Below are 20,597 nucleotides of genomic sequence, written 5' to 3'. Positions count from 1 at the left end.
GTGTTCTTTATAGAACAAACCCACAAGGGCTTTCTTCACTTCAACAGAGGGTGGGTGCACAAGCATATGCTCAAAGACATAAATGCACATTACTTTTAATATAAGAAGGAACATTCTATAACAAATGATTACTTATACTCAATCCATTTATTCTGCCTACTAAAATTTTTAGTGGCTCACTAGTATCACTGGCAGCTGACTTGAGACAGAAAACTGAATCAGTAATATTCTACTTCAGAAACTCTAACATGATCCAAAATCAAGGAAGCTTACTGTTCCATACAGTTCTGGCCTAGCTATACTTCTATGTGAGACTTGGTTCCTGCCTTGGGCAAAACTCTGGCTTTACTTTTCTAGCTTTCAATATCTTTCCTCAATTGGTTTCTAGTCTGTCTCGTATGCTCATTCTTGAATGCTCATTTCAATCTACTCAGAGGGATATTTCATCTTTGGCAATGCTCACCTACAGTTCTGCTGATCTTGGTCCCCAATAGGTTCAAATGTTACAGTTCAAAGGAAACCTACATATACAGGAATTCTATATATGTATATATGACAGTACATTCAATACTGACATGTGATTTCTGTTTTAAAAGGCTTCAGACAGCTCACATTATTAGCTTAATATGACTCAGAACATAGGTCTCCACAAATTCATACAAAACATCTTGAAATCATATGCATCTCTTCTTACCAAAATGAAACTACAAATCTGTTTAATTCCAGTAATTTTCTAAGCTGTTATCTAGACAGAAATACAGATGGGAGGTAGAACTAGCAAAGGTTTGAAACAATTACTGGAGATAGTCAGAGAAGAAAAGACAGGTTTACAGTTGAAACAAAAATAATGACCACAGATTATTTCCATAAGTTTAAAGTACACAAAGAAGACATGGAACTGGTTTAACATTTTCCATACCTAGGCACAGTCATTAATCAGTATGGAGATTGCAGTCAAGAAATTAGAAGAAGGACTTCAAAGTGCAGCTATGAAGGAATTAAACAAGATGCTGAAGTGTAAAGATATCTAATTGAATGTGAACGTTATTGCATTCTTCATTTCTATGGATGGTTGTGAAAGTTGGACAGTGAAGAGAGCTCACAAGAAAAAAATCGACTCATTTGAAATGTGATCTATGGATACTGTGGACTGCTCAAAGGACAAATAAATGGGTCTTAAAGCAAGCATTGTGTTCTGATTTGGGCACTGGACTACAACTCTGGAATCATGGTTTGTATCCCTGTTGGACCATGAAACCCACTGAGTGACCTTGAACAAGCCATACTCTCTTAGCCTCAGAGGCAAGACCTGAGAAACTTCTATAAACAGATCTTGCCAATAAAACTTTGTGATAGGTTTCCCTTAGGGTCTCTATAGGTTATAAAAGACTTGAAAGCACACAACAACAACAAAAAGCAACTCAAGCTTAAACTCTAAGCCTGAACTCTCCCTAGAAGCCAAGATGACTAAATTGAGACTGTCGCACTTGGATCATTAGAAGACATCACTCACTAGAGAAGACAACATTGCTTGGTAATGTAAAAGGCAGTAGGAAAAGAGAAAGACCACATTCCAAATGGATAGACTCAGTCAAAAAAAGCTACAGCCCTGGGTATGCAAGACCTGAGCAGGGTTATTGATAATAAAGTGATTTGGAGGTCACTATAAGTAGAAGTCTACTTGATGGCAGCTAACAAAAACCAAGAAACCACACCTTTTTTCTGTTTTGCTTTTTTTCACTGGAAATTATTCAGCATTTAAATCTATTCTGCTCCATATTTTTCATTCAATGCATATTAAGATATATTTATTTGCATTTGAATCAGGTGCAAAAACAAATATTTTAATCAAAAAATGAAAGTACAGTAATATAAATGAAAAAGATGGTGTCTGGGAGTGGAATGGAATAGAGATACACACATTAAGGGAGATACTGAGAGACACACACACAGTAAAAATGTGACTACTATGCACTTGGTATCCACCGGGATTTGGCTTCAACACGCCACCCAATCAGAATCTGTAGACATTCAAGTCCCATTACTTATAATCATGCAAGAAATTGGTCCCTTATGGAAAGTGCAAAAATCTAACTTTGCTTTTTGGATTAAAAAAATATTTTCAAGCCATGGGCTAATTGAAAATGTATTGAAGAACACCTCTCCCAAGCACAGTCATCACAAAAGCCATTTTAAAATATAAGTTATTATGTACATGAAAAGACTACCTAACTTTCCCAGAAATTTAACGCAACAAATTCATGTACCTGTTTCTGCATTCCATACATATGCTTTCCCATCTTCACTTCCAGAAAAAAGGAATGTTCCACATGGTGTTAAGGCACTGCAAATTCTCTCTCGATAGTTGGTAGCACCTATGTATTTCTTTGTGGCCAGGCTAAAAGAGTTTGTTAAAAAGGTTTCAGAATTCAGCAACTGTTTCTATTATAACAATACACATTTTTAATTATTTTCCCTCAGAGATTCTTAAATATATGCAAAGTTATCCAAACCTGAAGTTATCAGCTGAACTTCAACATAAGAATTCACTTCAGGATGAAGCTAGACAACATTTCTAGATCTCTGAAATGACCTTCCCTCAGAATCATGAAACAGAGGAAAATTCAAACTAGAAGCAAAATTAATACAGAATCAGTTGTTAAGAGAATAGGATGCTCTTAGCTCTGAGTTCAAGTAATGCCTAGAACAAGCTAGGCAAAGTGGAGACCTCAGGGCCTTCAATCCTCTGCAGTTTTTGCCTAACAACTTAAAAAAATTATTTACTTTTTACTTAAAAGTGTGTGGCGGATTCTGTCACATTTTGAACCCTATGTGCAGATTTCAGCCTATATGAGACCTTTCATTAATTATGAAGTAAACTTGAAACTGAGTTCTGGTTTACTTCCTTGTTAAGGAAATGCCTCTTCTGGGTTGAAAGCAATTGTGGGATATAAATAAACATAATAATAAAAATAATAATATAAAGAAAAATTGAAATTGTCTTGTTTTTGACAAGGGTAAATACATCATTGTGAGATACTCAATAGAAAAGTTGTCAACAAGTATAAGAGTTTTCACTGTAATACAAATGTGAATTTTCAAATGCTGAGATGTAATTTGAGGTTTTGTTTCTTTTTCCTGTGTTTTACGCAATATCTATCTATCTAGAGCCAATAACACAAATTTTGTTGCCCTGTTTTGCAAAACTTTCATTTGAAAGTCCCTATATACAATATATAATCACTGAACAGTATTATGATGTCATCTGAATCTGGCCATCTCTCAGGGGTACTTTGTGTTTTTCCTGCTTGGAAGAAGGTTGGACTAGATAGCCCATGTGGTCTCTTCCAGTTCTGTGATTCATTGGGCCTTTCCACACAGTCATATAACCCGGAATTTCAAGGCAGAAAATCCCACAATATCTATTTTGGATTGTGTTATCAGAGTCCACACTGCCATATATTCCAATTCAAAGCAGATAATGTGAGAATTTATTCAGCTTTGTGGAAGGAGCCTATTATTCTTTTTGTTCTTGCATCCAGATCAAAATAAGAAAGTGTTTATTAAGTGTGCAGAAAAAATGCCACCTTGCAATAAAGTAAACTACACATGGACCTGCAATAACTGCTCATCTCATTATTATTATTATTATTATTATTATTATTTTAAAAAAAATGTCACTTAAAGGGGCTTAATATTGCTATTTAATCACCCATAATGTGTCTCTGTCAACCTGACTTGAAAACAAATAGTGCTATAATATTAAAAGGAAAAAAGAGGCCCTCCTCATTGAAAATTCAGCTATAATATACCACCTGCAACTTGCAAACTGTCTGCTAGAGTCCATATTGCAGTAATATAGATCCTATATTGCTCAAAGTACAAAACACAGTAAGATAATGATAATCATCATAATCGTCATAATCATAATAAATCTTTATTTATATTTTGCCCTATCTTCCCAAGAGACTCAGGGTGGATTCCAATAATGAAAGGCAAACATTCAATACCTGGACAAACAACAATACACAGATAATAATGAAAATTGACAACCCAACATATAAAAGCAAATTATAACTTAACAACTAAAATTAAATGAAAAATCCAACCTTTTATATCACACATGAAAACAAAATATCAAACAGAAGATTTCCCAAAGCCATTTATGAATAAGAGTAAATAGTTCTTCCTGTAGAAGGATGTGAGCAACAGATTCTCCTACCAAAAATCTGAATGATGACTGAAGTTTTTAAAGCTATGCAAAAATGACCCTGAATTACAGTAAGCACTACACCTGAAAAAGATAGCAAAAATTCAGGAAAAGATACAGAGAAAGGCAAATAAAATCACAGAAATCAAAGGAACTCCCCAATTAGTAAAGCATCTAATATTCTGGCTGTTTCGCATAGGAAAAATAAGGACAAGCATGATACAGAATGGGGGACACCTGGCTCGAGAGCAGTATGCGTGAAAAAGATCTTGGAGTCCTTGTGGACAACAGTTAAACATGAGCCAACAATGTGATGTGGTGGCAAAAAAAGCCAATGGAATTTTGGCCTGCATCAATAGGAGCATAGTGTCTAAATCTAGGGAAGTAATGCTACCCCTCTATTCCGCCTTGGTTAGACCACACCTGGAATATTGTGTCCAATTCTGGGCACCACAATTGAAGAGAGATATTAACAAGCTGGAATGTGTCCAGGGGAAGGCAACTAAAATGATCAAGGGTCTGGAGAACAAGCCCTATGAGGAGTGGCTTAAGGAGCTGGGCATGTTTAGCCTGAAGAAGAGAAGGCTGAGAGGAGATGTGATAGCCATGCATAAATATGTGAGAGGAAGTCACAGGGAGGAGGGAGCAAGCTTGTTTTCTGCTTCCCTGGACACGAGGAGGAGCTTTCTGACTGTGAGAGCTGTTCAGCAGTGGAACTCTCTGCCCCAGAGTGTGGTGGAGGCTCCTTCTTTGGAGGCTTTTAAACAGAGGCTGGATGGCCATCTGTCAGGGATGCCCATCTGTCAGAAATATTCCTGCTTCTTGGCAGGGGGTTGGACTGGATGGCCCATGAGGTCTCTTCCAACTCTTTGATTCTATGATTCTATGATTTTAAACATTTCCTGAAGTTAAAACAACCATTCTCACAGTTCTTATCCCAGTTTACTATGGCAGGTCTCATTAGCAACTTTTAATTATAGTCCCTCAAACAGGTATTAATCATTGCAGTTCTTAATATGTTACTGGTGTTTCGAAAATTATTAACTCTCATTCACTCATTTCTTTCATTCAACTCCATTCATACCCACACATTAAATTAACATTTATCAAATCTACATATTAAATTTTTGTGAGACTCGGTTATAATGGAACAGCACATCCTTTTCATACAGGAGATCTACATTTCCTTTTCCATTTTCTGCAGATCTACATTTCCTTTTCAAGACCAAGCCACCCTAAATGATTTTGTATTACTGGAGGAATTGCTCACAGCAATATGAGAAATTCCATCCATACAACCTTATGCTGTGAAGATATACAACTTTATGCTGTCAAGATTGCAAGGGGGTTGGACTGGATGGCCCATGAGGTCTCTTCCAACTCTATGATTCTATGATTCTATAAATGTTAAAAAAAACTACAAAAAGCAAAGCACAGTTAGATAATTCTTCCTTTATCATAATATGAAAGTCTGCCTACCATCTCACAAGACAGAGATGATTCTGAGGTCTCCTCCCCCCTTAAAATGAAATTTCTATATCTACAACAGGGAATGTGTGGCATTCCAGATGTTCTCATTCATTATATATTAGCACTTTCATAAACACCTCCATTGGCTAAGGCAAATGGGAGCTGTACTCCAACCACAACTGGAGAGTTACACATTCCCTACCCCTGCTGTAGATTGTTGTTTCTTCTGAAGAACATTCAGGGGCTGGAAAGGTACTCCTATCGGTTTATGAAAATAAGAAAGATGACAGTTACTATTAATTTTGTAATTCAAAACCAAACCACTTCAAGATACTTACATTCGTAGATCCATGATTCTTATAGTACTGTCTTTGGCATGGATAAGTAAACGTCTTCCATTTGGATGTACTTGCAAATGATTTACTGCTATTCCTTTAATATCATCATCTTTTATTTCCTATAAGTACAAAAAAATCAAGAAACAAATAAATACATAAAATGAGTGTTAAAATGTGGATGGAATTCGGTATGTTCATATGAATGTGAAGAGGCCTGTTTGATTAGACCAAAGTCTATTTTCTAGATATCTAGGAAAAGTCCACTAAAGAGGATGTGATTACAACAGCTTCACCTTGTCTCTCCTTTGAAGTTCAAACTAAAACCCAGGGTCACTTTACCAACTCCACTGAAATGGAAGCTACCAGTTATTATACATCTCTCACTTGATAATTAATCCATGGTTTACTTGATGCTTGTTGGGAGGGAAGCCAGCCAAAGAGCTGGCTTCCTAATCCTACCTTGAGTTGTGTGAAGATGCATCTACATACCATGCCATTTCACTGGATGCCATTTCACTGGATGACTTTGAGTCACAGAATTGTGATGGGAGGGATAAATACCCCCATGAATATGTTATAAGGTTCTCTCATTTTCTTCCCAATCACATTAACAATTTTTCTAAAGTAAAAAGCTCCAAAATTACAATATTTTCTTGTATCAGCGGTGTGTGTAGATGTGCCCAAACCCTTGATCTTAAACTGTTCTAGTACGACTGTATCCCTTTTCAGGCATAGTAAGCAGGTTATTTTTAGCAATGGAATTAAAATTTATACAGACTGGATTCTTAGAATATCAGGGGCCAAATGAAAATCAAAAATTTAAAGCCACATTGAAAGGTTATTAATGACAAATTATAAGATATGCTACCAAAACAGGAAAACAGAGATGCTTTAAACTATATTACAAATAAATTATTAGACACTAGATATAAACAAACAAATGTGTAAGTAAATTTATGCTAGCTAAGTTTTAACAGTGTAAGAATAAGACAGCAAACTTTTTTTACCTAATTCTATTATTTTAGTGCTGTTACTATGAAATTAACCTACAAGCATCCCTAATCATAGCTATGTATTTACTAACTCTGAAGCCACTTTGTCTTTATGTTTTAAAATCTCTATTGCTTGCATAAAAATTACAAAGTTGTTAAGAACATATAACAGACCTTATCAATTCCCCAATGCTGGACTGATGATTGAGAACTTTCTTTGACATAAGTATTCCAGACAATTATTAGTCCTGTGCTGTCTCCAGAAAACATGTGAAATCCTAGAAAATAATAATATATTCACTTACAGTGATGAAAGAGCTGTTCTAACATTCAAACCATTTAACAATTTTAAAGAAAATACACCCAAAAATGAAAATCCGGTAAAATTTCATTTTTCTCTTTTACCAATTTTTTAATTTTATTTTTATGATAAAATAGGCTTTAATCAGGAGGAGGGATTTTGGGATTCAATTCTACATAAGGATAAGAAATTGATTAAAATCATATACCAAAAACTTCTAACCTGGTCCACAGAAGAGGAACAAATTAAAAACTGCCAAATACAATGGGCAAAAGATATAGGGCATAGTATACATACCGACCAATGGAAAGAAATTTGGAACAAAAAATTAAAATAGACGGCAGCCAATGATCTAAAAGAAAATTGGTATAAAATGCTATACCGCTGGTATTATACCCCTGAAAAACTTGCCAAATTTAACAAAGGGATATCCAGCACCTGCTGGAAATGTAAGGAAGAAAAAGGGACCTTCATTCATGCATGGTGGTCATGCAAACGAATCAAAAAATATTGGAAGGAAATTCACTCTCTGACCCAAAAAATTCTAAAAGCTAGCTTCCCCCTAAAACCAGAGACCTATCTATTAGGTGTATCTGAAGCAACGCTAACCAAAAACCAAGATAAGATGCTCTTTCTACTTAGTACCGCAGCGAGACTACAACTTGCAAGACTGTGGAAGCAAGAAGAAGTCCCCATAGTGGAAGACTGGATAATCAAGGTATTTGATCTAGTACAAATTGACAGTCTAACTCAAAAACTAAACAACACCCCAAAAAAAACAGACTGGTCAGGCTTTAGAGACTTTATTAAATCCAGAAAGATTCCAGTTTTGATAGATTTGTCTAACCTGTGAACCAAGGGAAATCAACTTGAGTGATCATGAGAAGATTAGAACGAATCATTTTAAGATAATCCAAAAGTTAATTAATCCACAGAAGACTTTGGGAAGTGCCTTCACTCTATTAATGTAATGGTGGGAGATGGTGGTGGTGATGTTATGTCTTGGGTGTTTGGGATGATTGTGCGACCATGGTTTTGATGCTTTGATGTTTGGATGTTTTTGATGTTTTGATGTCTACGATGTTTTTGATGTTTTGGATGTTTTCAATGTCTATGAAGTTATGTTTCACTCAGTCTTGTTGTAAATATTAAAATGCACAATAAAAATTATTTAAAAAAATTCATTTTCCTCCAATCCTTTTTCTCCATTCCTTTAGAGATTTTGTATTCCACTTCACCCGCCTAATATTTCTTCCCACCAGTTGTAGGAATAGCAAACACACACATACACATAAAACTTTTACAACCAATGTGAAAAGGGAAAATAAAAAATCTGTTTGTAAAATCAGTGAATCTTTTGTAATCTAATTTATCCACCCCTCAAAATTGGGATGTGTTTGCACAAAGATGACACTTCCCCAAAGACCCACACAGATCTTTTACAAAATAACAAAACAATGAAATGTTCACTTTTTATTTTGAAATATGCCGCACAAGAAAGGGTTGCGTACCTGTAACCATGTTTCTTCGAGTGGTCATCTGTGAAATTCACACATATGGGATTTCCTGCACAGTCAGTTTGGAATTCAGAGGTCCTTATTATGTCCCTGATTACCAGGACTACTGTCACCGCTCGCCTCGAGGCACCTTCTACTATTTTTGGCCATTGTATCCGGCGATGAGGAGTGTCATTGGGGCCACCTAACCACACTGACTGCACCAAATTCAGTATTACAGGAAATTGCTTCGAATTTGGCTCTGCAAGTAGCCTGGTCCTCTATGCACAGAGTTGGGCTTGTGTGGTTTACCCGCCCTTTCTGTTGATGCCAAATTAGCATGATATAGACTATCAATTTGCTTTGACACTGCCAGGAAGAAGCTGGGGCGAGATTTGGAAATCTAGTCAACTGGAGAAGATAGGGTGGCAGGGGCAGTATCATAGGAACTGGAGCATACTGCTATTCTGAAGGGAATATAGTATTATCCACAGGAGCTGGTGGTTGTGCCGTAGGTAAGTTTAAGGCACATGCTAGGCACACCACCAGTGCTGTGAAATTATTGAATTCATCAGTTGAGGGTAGCTCAGTCTCAGCCAGGGCCACAGATGGGGAAGTCTCATGCATATCGTTGGATGAATCAGAATCTTTGTCAGACTCATCAGCTGGTGCAGGGAGGGGGGTGCAGATGCAGCAGCCACTTGCATAGAGGACTGCGCCACTTGCAACGCCAAATTCGAAGCCTCTAAGTTCCCTTTCCTTATAGTAAGGAGGGGAGTGATAACAAAAAACCCTGGTCTCAGGGTGAGGACCCCCAGTAATATAAAGTGCCTTGGGAGGGGCTACATAACTTGGAGGTCCACTATGGTGTTGCAGGTGACCCATCTCTCAATTCTGAGTAGTAAGAATACTGCAGTATTTTAAATATGATATGATCATTGGAAGGTAGAACGCCCACACAATCTCGGTTTAGAGCTCTCCAAGCAGGGAAACTCAGTCCTCGCTCTGTAGGAGGGCAACAGAGCCAAGGAAGGGCCCAAGGTGCTGTTTCCTGCCTCTGCTGAGAACTCCAACACAGGTGGGGTGCCGGTCTGGTGCTCATCAGCCGATGGTGGGGGCTGGGAGTCTGATGGAGTGGTTTGCGCCATAGTGCGCATGTCTTCTAACTCCAGCAGGAGAGCGGGACAAGAAAGTTCCTGTGGCACTGGCACAGTAAAAACGGCCACTGGAAGAAGGAGGTATTGATGTAACAGCCGAGGCTTACAGCCCTTCCCACTGGCTAGATACCTTCATTGGGAGTCTGGGCTGGGATGCTGCCAAAATGTGTCCTAGAGCTTCTAGGAGATTCTGAACAGAATGCCCATGCACAGAAAGTCCCATATGTGTAATTCACAGAGACTACGAAGAAGAAAGAGCAGAAAACTTGCACGTTCACAAAATGTGGCTATTACCTTTACATTTCTAAAAAATTTAAACACACACAAACCAAACCAAAACCAAACATGGTCCTTCCCAATCCCAAAAATGACCCCTAAATTACTTTACAAAATGGCAACTCTAACATGACACCTCACAGATTACAAGGTAGAAATCATTAGCTACAGTGTCTCACTATGAAATGGGTAACTGATGCATACCTTCTGCATCAAAACATAATGTATTGATAAATCCTCTGTGGCCATCAAACTCTTGTACAAGCTGTCCATGTATTTCCTTCACTTTTGCGTTCCAAACTCTTATCACTGCATCATAACATCCTGTCACTATGATATACTCAGCTGTTGGGTGGTATTTAGCAGAATAGACAAAGGATGGATGAGGGAAAACTTTCATGGCAGAGGTAATCTGGATTTCTAATTTCCACATCCTAGAAGCAAGCAACAATAAGTAAACCTATTATAAAAACATAATCTGCAAATAAGTTGATTCAGATAAATATATGCTTTTGACATCTACTTTATGTGAAATAGCTATCATTTCTGTGCTTATAAATTCAGTTTCCATACAAGGCAGATATCCTTTATTATGTGCATTCTTCCAAAGAATTCCTAGTTGACTTTTTAAAATATTTAAAATATTAAGATGTTTTAAGGTGTCTGGAATCAACTAGTAAAGTGCTGCTAATGCAACATTGCGCTCAATTTTTTCATAACCTTCAATTTCAGTTTCTGACCTAAAAAGTAATGGAGCAAACGTAAGTGGCATGTAGCCAAATTTGGAAAAGAAGTATAAAAAAAGAAAAAAATCTATTAGGAGTGTGGGATAACTGGGAACGGCTGACTGTGATGATCTTCCCCATCTTGCGATGTTCTATTGCTAATTTTCATATGTAGCACATGCATTCTTTCAGCAGAATGCATGGGCTACATTCAACCCTGAGTAGGATGGAGATGTCTTGGCAGGCATGTAGCCGGGGGGGGGGGGGCTCGGGGGGCTTCAGCCCCCCCCCCGAAATTCTCATGGTGGTTCGCGAAAAGGCCTTATTGGTGCATTATTTAAACTGTTATTTTTATTCATATCATGATCTGATCACCATACTCAATATATCCCATATGCATGGGGGTATTGGGGTAATGATACAAAAGGTTTGCTAGGCTAGACCCTCTTTCACTCAGACTCAGCCCCCCCCCGAAAAAAAAATTCACCCCCCCCCCGAAACGAAATCCTGGCTACGGGCCTGTGTCTTGGATGTCTTGGCCCTGAAAATGACACTATTCCTAGGAAAGCAGCCCATGGCTACAGTATGAAAGGTGGCTCACAACCTGTGCTACTGTAACATTACTTTGCTCTCTTCCACAGCCTTATTCCCTTCTAGCATAAGAGTTAAAGTTTGCTTTAAAATAGAACGGGGAAGAGGGTTCATCTGGATGGGTAAATCTACACTGTAGAATTAATGCAGTCTGACACCACTTTAACCGTAAGGTTCAGTGGTATGAAATCATGAAAATTGTAGTTTTACAAGACGTTTCACTTTCTCTGCCAAAGAGTGCTGAAGCCTCACTAAATTAGAAACCCCAGGATTCCTTAGCATTAAGCCATGGCAATTAAAATGACAAAGAGTACTTTGGAGATCAAACATGTAATGATGCTAAATATAAAAAACGCCCTGGGATACTGCTGAAATTTCCAGTGTGGAACATGTTGCCAGGTACTGAATAGCAACATGGCAGCATTTGTTTTTCAAAGAAGACGTATGTGTCACACAAGAAAGAAAGCTTTGGACACATAGATTAAAGCCTTCAAAATTACAAAGGACTTTATAGCATGCTTTCCTAAGAAGCAGTATATATTGTTTCAATCTTTATTCTTATGTATCAACCGTGGTAAAACAATACTACTTTGTAGCTGATACACTGTAGATTACAAAATACAACAATATAGCTATTTAGGTAGTTTGTGTAATCACATTTGTATTCTCTCATTCCTTAAAGAAGTTTAGTGCTACATAACAAGTGCCTTTTTTCATTTCATCCTGACCATGGGATTAATTTGTGACTTGCCCAGGGCACAGCAGAATCTAAATCCAAGCAAATCTTAACATTACTTTCCATATTCGCATTCTCTATCTGCAACATAATTCATTTCTATTGCACTACCATAAAGTTCCCAGACAGGAATGGCCAGTGAATCTGCTGCTGTGGAGACGGAGAATTCACTCTTGATTTTACTGTCACTATTCCTGAAGTTGTTAAGATCTAAACAGATGCTCTCCTAGTGTTGTATGTCTCTTCCCAGAGATTTAGCACCAGAGGACCTCCTGATATCAATTTGGAGCAGATACAGAGAGGATTTATCATTATTAGTATTCATCTCCTACCTTCTCCCATCTCTAGGATTCCAAGTGGATACAAAAGATAAAATAATAAATAGCTCATGATATATGATTTCCACTGACTACAGACTGTCATGTCCTACACAAAAATGGTGGCAATGTGAACAGGGAGCCATGTGAATGTTGCTACTCTTTGATAATATAGAGCATGATCATCCACTATTTTTAGCATCCACATAGGTACTGGAATCAAACTCACACAGATCTGGAGAGGCCATTGTACAGATAAAAATTCACATCACTAAAATATATACAATTTAAAATATATGAAAATTAGCAATAGAATTACAACTGATTTAAAAGCATACCCATGAAAAAACAACAAATACAGTTAAAGCTCCTGCAGTGGCAGATCCACCAAATTCTTAATTCTAAACCCGAACCTTGTGAGAAAGGCAGCACTATTATTATATGTTTAAAATACTGTAAAGCAAGGAAGGCTTTACAGTTTTGTTTTTTCTTCTCAAGGGATTGCCATCTTAGAAAAACTATCTATGAGAAAAATAGTTATATTTTTAAAATAATCCATATTTATTTATTTGAATGACTAAATAAGCAAATTATTCCTTCCTATAATGAAGCTGCAACAACTAGAGGTATTTTGCTGACCCCCCCCCCCCTCTAAATTTTAATAGGACAAACACAATTTTACTGACCTTGCAGTGCCATCTGATGATGCAGTAAGTAAATGTTGATTATCCTTTGACCAGCAAATATCATAGACAATATTCAAATGCCCATAAAATTCCCGGAGGTACTGCCCAGAAGGAATTTCATATACTAATGAACACAGAAAATGAATTTGTAAAGCTTTGAAAATACATTAAATTATGAAGTCTGTAATATTAAAAAGTCCTTCTTTATATAATGCATAAATATTTTATAGCATTTACTGCCACAAGTTTTACCAATAGTTCCCTGCTTGGATGGTCTTAAAGGCAGGTAAGAAAGAATTCATGAAAAGTAAGACATTATGACTATATATAATAACATTAAAGGCAATATCTCCATACATAGCAATTACTGGATAACTAAAGCAGGGTGAAGGGTGCCATTGCATTCATGTCCTTCAGGATTTCCCACAGGCATTTAACTGACCAACATGGAAACAAGAATACTGGACCAGACAGGACTTTGACTCTTTCTGTTTTATTATAAACAGTTTGACTATATACAACCATTAATGTCTATGTAGAATTAAGTCCTGTAGTGGATTGAGTGTTGGACTTTGTCTCTGCAGGCCAGGATTTAAATTCCCACTCAGCCATAGAAATTAGGTATGCGTCTTACTCTCCCAGCCTCAGAGGAATAAATCTTACCAAGAAAACCCTGTAAGAGTATGACTTAGGCCACCATAAATTGGAAACAACATGAAGGCACACAACAAGAGTTCAGTGGGATTGACTCCTAGGTAACCACAGGCAGGATTGAAGCCTTGAAAAACAATTCATATAAACTAATGTTTGCAATAACGAATGCTATAAAATCATATACTCTATTTTCATTGTCAATTAATGTATTCATTCAATTATCTTCCAATCTCAGTGTCTGTGTTTTCAAAGGTTTGTGTGGGGCCCTTGTTTATTTTTGAAGGTCTGCTCTGTCTGAGCACATGGCCCAAGAGGGCTGGGCTTCTGCTGAATTCCTCTGTCTTTACAACTCACAGGGTCAGTGGTGCGTGTTATGCAGTGAATAGTCATATCATTAAAAGTTGAACAGGAGCTCTGCCAAAAGGTATTTCACATGGGAGTTGTGAAGAGGCAGCCTAGATTTCTGTTTTTGTGCCATTAACACTTCTGAATATAGTGAGGAAGTTGTTGCCGTCACCTGAAACAACTGTAGTATGTTTGTGTTCTTGCTGGAGGATGTGGGTAACTGCACGTACAATAAATGCAAGTTGTTTGCCTGAGAGAAAAAGAAGGTCCAGCAAATTAAGGGAGCATGAGATTTCCTCAGACAGAATGGAACAGACTATCCTGGATGAGGAACACCCAGGGGATATTTCCAAGGAGGAAGTCAGATATTTGGAGGAATATGACACACAGAAGTAGAAGGTATGGGGATCATTCTGTGAGTTTAGAGCTACAGATACTAAGGAAACTAGGATGAATCACTAAAGGATTTTTCAACTGAACTGATTTAAAAGCAACATTTACAAGAAAGAGGAAAAGTGGGAACTCAAATGAATGGTGGAGACAGCCAGAAAAACCAATACAGAATGACCTCAGTCTTACTAGAGAAAGATTCAAAACAATAAAGTGTTTTTAGGTTATGTCTGTAGCAAAAAGAAGAAAGAAATTATAGGGCCACTGAATGGAGAAGATGGCAAAACGTAGAAAAAATGAAATGCAAAATTAAAAAATGAGTATTTGAAAACTATAAATGTGAACGGATCTAGGAGTCTTCATAGGCCTCAAGCTGAATATGAGTCAACAGTATGACATAGCAGTTTTTAAAAGTCAGTGAGATTCTAGGCTGCATCAATAGGAGTAAAGGGTGATCATCGAGGGAACCAAGAGGTGGAATCTACAGTGTTTAGGTAAAATCTGTAGTGTTCCACCTAAAGGAATAAGAGCCATCACATGTGCAGTACTTAGGACCCACCTACACATTTGGAAAAACTTCCTCAAGCTGTTCATAGTGGAATATGCTGCCTTGGGATGTATGTTGAAGTTTTCAAACAGAGGCTGTTGAGACAACTTTGACTGTGTATCCCTGAATGACAAGGGGTTGGATTGGATGGTCCTTGTGGTCTCTTCCAGTCTAGGATTCTATTATTCTATTTAAATTGAGAATAACCAAACAGGGAGCTGCTGCCATCTAGTGCTTGGCAAGTATAAAATATATCAAGCCTAAATTGTTTAAATATGACTAAAAGAGAGGACAAATAAGGAAAAAAATGGCTTATTTCAGTTTCCCTCTCATGCTCCACAGCAGCTCACCAACAGAAAAAGCTGAGATATAGCAAAGACAACTGTAAGAGGAGCAAATGGTGAGAAAAACACCAGAGCATAGGTAAAGCTCTGTAGTTTGTATACAGGTATTTCAATCCTAGCTGTCATTTTTAAGGAATATTTCGCCGTACAGCAAAATGCATTTTCTAGTGTAAGCTTTTTATTACAAAACCAAATGTGGTAAAAAACTTTTTTGTTTCTATATTGAAATGCAAGTATATCTTGGGACTGTAACTTACAAAGAATTGGATAACCATCTCTTCCTGCACAACCTGCTGCTAATGTCCGACCATCTTCTGAGAAGCGAATACAAAAACATCCCATATCTCCGGCTCGTAGAGAAAACAGATACTTGTTTGGTATACGACAAACCTGCATTTTCAAAGGAAATAATGATTGGCACAACTGTTATATTAACAGTGTGATAAATTGAATTCTTTCCAGAACAGCGGCATTAGCCTCAACCACAAAAAATGAAGAGGCACATTTATTTATTTATTTACGACATTTATATGCTGCCCTTCTCACCCCGAAGGGGACTCAGAGCGGCTTACAAGATATATATATATATATGTATGGTATTTCAAACACTTAAATCAATACATTATAATATAAACTTTAATAGACTATACTCTATCAGATGTATAATGTTACCCCAAATTGGTAGATTATAAAATATGGATGGATTGTACACAGTAAAATTATATGATTAATTTGGTTGCTTTTCATTCTCGTGAATACATGTGAAATCGGTAACAGGGCTTCAATTGACATATATCATTCTTACATCTTCCTCACTACTGCTTGCTTCTGAACAGGTACTTGGTAACAAGTGCAGAGTTCCAACTTATGCATTATTTTAACCTTCTCCAATGTGGTTCTTTCTAGATATTTAGAAACATATAAGTTCACGGAGCCCCCGGTGGCGCAGTGGGTTAAAGCACTGAGCTGCTGAGCTTGTTGATCGAAAGGTCGCAGGTTCGATTCCGGGGAGCGGCGTGAGCTTCCGCTGTCAGCCCTAGCTTCTGCCAACCTAGCAGTTCGAAAACATGCAAATGTAAGTAGATCAATAGGTACCGCTCCGGCGGGAAGGTAACGGCGCTCCATGCAGTCATGCCGGCCACATGACCTTGGAGGTGTCTACGGACAACGCTGGCTCTTTGGCTTAGAAATGGAGATGAGCACCACACCCCAGAGTCAGACATGACTGGACTTAATGTCAGGGGACTACCTTTACCTTTACCTATAAGTTCACACGTGTACTCATTATCCCAGTGCTAGCTATGATATGCATCCTGGTAGGACTGGAAATGACCTTGCCCGAAACCATGGGGAACTGCTGCTACTCAACTGATTTTGAAAGCTGTGATCTTGCACATTAGAAAAATTCCAAATTGGGTAGGTTTATATTGATATTTTTATAAAAGCATAGTTAAACTGGACAATTTTGAAGAACAAAAAGCTGTGGAACTACATTCTGTGTATTCTGGGTCTGTATCAATCTCCGATTTAATCCCACCACCACTGGCCGCAACACCACTTGCTCTAAAGGTGGTCAAACTGCTTCCTGTAGAGACTGACGTAAAACAAACATTTGACCGCAGACCATATCTGAAGCACATTTCAGACTAAGATTATAAACTACTTTTTTTCTAAGAATAAAGGCATCACTATAACCATACTCCTGTAAAAACACAAAGACCTAGTTTGAGCCAGGCAGAGCCTGCTATTATGAGTGGCGTATCCTTAATCCTTGTAAGATGGATCTTGTAATAAATCCATCTTTTACTGAAAACACTAATAATGGACTTTCTGCATTGAGGCTAGCATGGCAAGAAATGCATGAGCTCAAGGCTTTTTTTCTTTTGCCAATAACAGATGTAGAATACCATGAGTGATGCAATGCCTTCACACAATATGAAAACTGCCAGTAGTAATACTGCTCTCCACTGCATTTCACAGGTTGCTTATTATGCCATGCCTTCATTTGATTGTCATATCCTTAATAAAAAATCATATTTTAAATTTAAGTCTCTACTCGGACAACTGCAAACTAACCACAAATGACATATAAGTTAACTGTGGTAGATATTCCCTGTACACCGAGGAAAATGAAAAACAAAACATCAACTTTGTCTTTACATAAAAAATGGGTTGCTACAAAAAGTTAATGTATACATACAAAAATATATATTTTAAGAGGACTTGCCTGTCCAGGGAGTTTTGACCACTTAAAAGGTTCTTCCTTTTTGTTCTGTGGACCAGAATTATTAGCTTTTTTAGCTACTTCCCTTTGTAACTCCAAGAATGATGGAGAATTGTATTCTTGCTGAACAGCCATCATAGAACGTAATGAAGGATCTACCTACAAACAGAAAAACATCAAACAATATGGAAATGTACATTTTTTAAACAAAATACTATTAAAACTTGTTTCATTATTAAATTTTAAGCACACAATTAAGATGAGTAATACAGTTTTATTTCTGTTTTATGGCCCAAACCTAAATATATATGAACAGACCCAGCAGCAAATACATAGAATTTGAAAATATTAATGGTGATACAAGGATCTTCTATAATGCTAGCTTTGTGATGGCGCACTCGCAGGTGAAGCCATGATGCTGCCGTATCAAGTGAAGAAAGCCAGCATTTGATATTGAAGTTATTGACCCAAATTGACACTGAGTCCTGACTACACCCAGTGGATAAATTGTTGAATGTTGAATAAAAATGTATGTAAAGTCTACTGAAGTAACAATAGGATTACAGCCATCAAGTGAAGTATTTATATGTATGAATCAACTCAAATTGCTAAGCATGCTGCATCCCTATACAGGCAAAGAACATTGCTTAAGAGTATAAATAAGACAGATTAATTAATCAATTAAGTCTGTAATCCCAAATAAACAAATATTCATTTAATGTAATAGGTTTTACCTTCAAGTAAACATACACAGGCTTGTATTATAAATATTATCAACACTGATATACAACACCTCTCCATGGTTTTTGACAGAGGTCCTTTCCTGCTCTAGCAGGTAAAGCCAAAACCACAGCACTGGATCTTTTTGTGCAAAACAGATGCTGTATCACTGAGAAATGGGTATTTCACTAAGCTATGATCAATGCATTGTCCAAATTGTTAACAAATTATTTCCCTTAAAACTGAGGCATCACTATTTTATGCTAAGTAAGTCAAGCCTATCACGCAGAAAAGAAGGAAGGCACTATGTGGTAGATGATTCACTAAGATGGGTCTATCCAAGTTTTGATATCTTCAAAGAAGGCCCTCCTCTCTGTCTCGCCATCTTGATAGGTACCTCTGGTGAGAATGCGGGAGAGGGTTTGTTGGTAACTGATCCCAGGCTCTAGAACTCACATTATACAGAGGACAGGTGGGCTCTATTCCTGATGTTCTTCTGGCAGTACATAAAAATCTTCTCATTCTGGCAGACATTTAGGAACTGACTTTTTAAATAATTGTGCTATAGTGCTCTTATTTCTTATTTTTTTGATGGATATGGTTTTAATAGCTTTTAGTTCCACTGATCATTTAATGATATTTTAATTTTGTTACATTTTTTATTTGTGTGAGCTTTTTATCTACATGTTTTATGTAAAATCTGTACTAAGTCCCTGGGCTGGGAAAGAGATAGGATATAAATAAATACAGATGTATATACATACATACATACATGAAGCCAAAGGAAAGTGTTTATTTTCCTCCTATGTTAAATATTTACTTCTCACAATGGAAAAGAGAAATATGCTTCTGCCCTGCCCTCTGAAATAGGTTTGAATGCTTGTCTACCAGTAGCAAATGTTATTTTAAAAATAACCAATGTTTCTGGACTTTTGATGAAAAAATAGCTTAAAAATATGGATTTACCAAGAAATACCATATATACTCGAGTATCAGCCAAGTTTTTGGGACCCTTTTTAAGGCTGAAATGTTCCCCTTGGCTTATACTTGAGTGAGCTCTGTGGGAGTTGAAGTTCAAAGCCCCTGGAGGGCCCAAGTTTGTCCATGCCTGCACTATGGGGCAGGTGAAAATAATCCTTGGAGATGGCAAGAGCGCATGCGTTGGTGGCAGCAGCCTCCGCTTTTCACCACACACCTCCCTCTTCTAGCTGAGGGAAAGCTAAGGAGTAGTCTCTGTCACCCTGGCAACCCCGGCCTTCAACTCTTCAGTAATGGGAAGGGTGTACATTCCAGCAGGACCAACTTTCTGTTCTCTCCGCACATACCTCTCACCTCCCTCTTCGCGCAAAAAGAAGAGGGAGGCGAGAGGTGTGTGCAGCAAGAACAGGAAGTTGGTGCCACTGGTGCGCACCCTTCCTTTTACTAAAGAGTTGAAGGCCGGGGTTGCCAGGATGATGGAGGCTACTCCCTGGTTAGCAGAGGGAGGTGCATAGCAAAAAGAGGAGGCTACCATCACCAACGAACACACCCTTGCCATCTTCAAGGATTATTTTCACCAGCCCCATAGTGCAGGCATGGGCAAACTTGAGGCCTCCAGGTGTTTTGGACTTCAAATTCCACAACTCCATCCAAGTTAGGACAGGTATGGGCAAATTTGGGCCCTCCAAGGGTTTTGGACTTAAACTCCTACAACTCACTCCAGGTTAGAGCAGGCATGGGCAAACCTGGGCCCTCCAGGGATTTTGGACTTCAACTCCCACAACTCCCATCTTAACTGACATGAATACAGAATATATCTACAAACTATAAATCCCCAAACTATAAATCCTAAGATTTCATAGGACAGAACCTGCTATTATTATGCAATGTGGGAACGATCTTAAACATGTTAGTTTTTGTTTGACAACTTCAGATGATTCATGAGACATCATTTTTGAGAACTGCTCCTATTTTTTCCCATTACTTCCCATTTACCTGTATATGCTCAGTTGTCATATGGTCATATGTTACCAACAGTGGCTGCTGAACTTCCCACCCTCAGTTTATACTCGAGTCAATAATGTTCCTAGTTTTTTGAG

At 37.7% G+C, this 20,597-nt stretch overlaps 1 protein-coding gene across 3 annotated transcripts in view; it reads right to left on the bottom strand.

The window, feature by feature from the left end:
- The window catches only part of AHI1 (Abelson helper integration site 1), a 105,177-nt gene that overhangs the window by 66,321 nt on the left and 18,259 nt on the right, over positions 1-20,597 (bottom strand). For all 3 annotated transcript variants that reach the window (XM_067466586.1, XM_067466589.1, XM_067466587.1), the window contains exons 10-16: positions 17,803-17,958; positions 15,833-15,965; positions 13,296-13,419; positions 10,445-10,674; positions 7,185-7,288; positions 6,019-6,137; positions 2,268-2,398 (exon numbers count right to left, since the gene is read on the bottom strand). In XM_067466586.1, coding sequence (XP_067322687.1) covers positions 2,268-2,398; positions 6,019-6,137; positions 7,185-7,288; positions 10,445-10,674; positions 13,296-13,419; positions 15,833-15,965; positions 17,803-17,958 — 997 coding nt within the window. The remainder of the gene's footprint in view (positions 1-2,267; positions 2,399-6,018; positions 6,138-7,184; positions 7,289-10,444; positions 10,675-13,295; positions 13,420-15,832; positions 15,966-17,802; positions 17,959-20,597) is intronic.

Source organism: Anolis sagrei, chromosome 1, assembly GCF_037176765.1.
Source record: "Anolis sagrei isolate rAnoSag1 chromosome 1, rAnoSag1.mat, whole genome shotgun sequence".
Classification (NCBI taxonomy): Eukaryota; Metazoa; Chordata; class Lepidosauria; order Squamata; family Dactyloidae; genus Anolis; species Anolis sagrei.
This window is presented reverse-complemented; position numbering and strand designations above follow the sequence as displayed.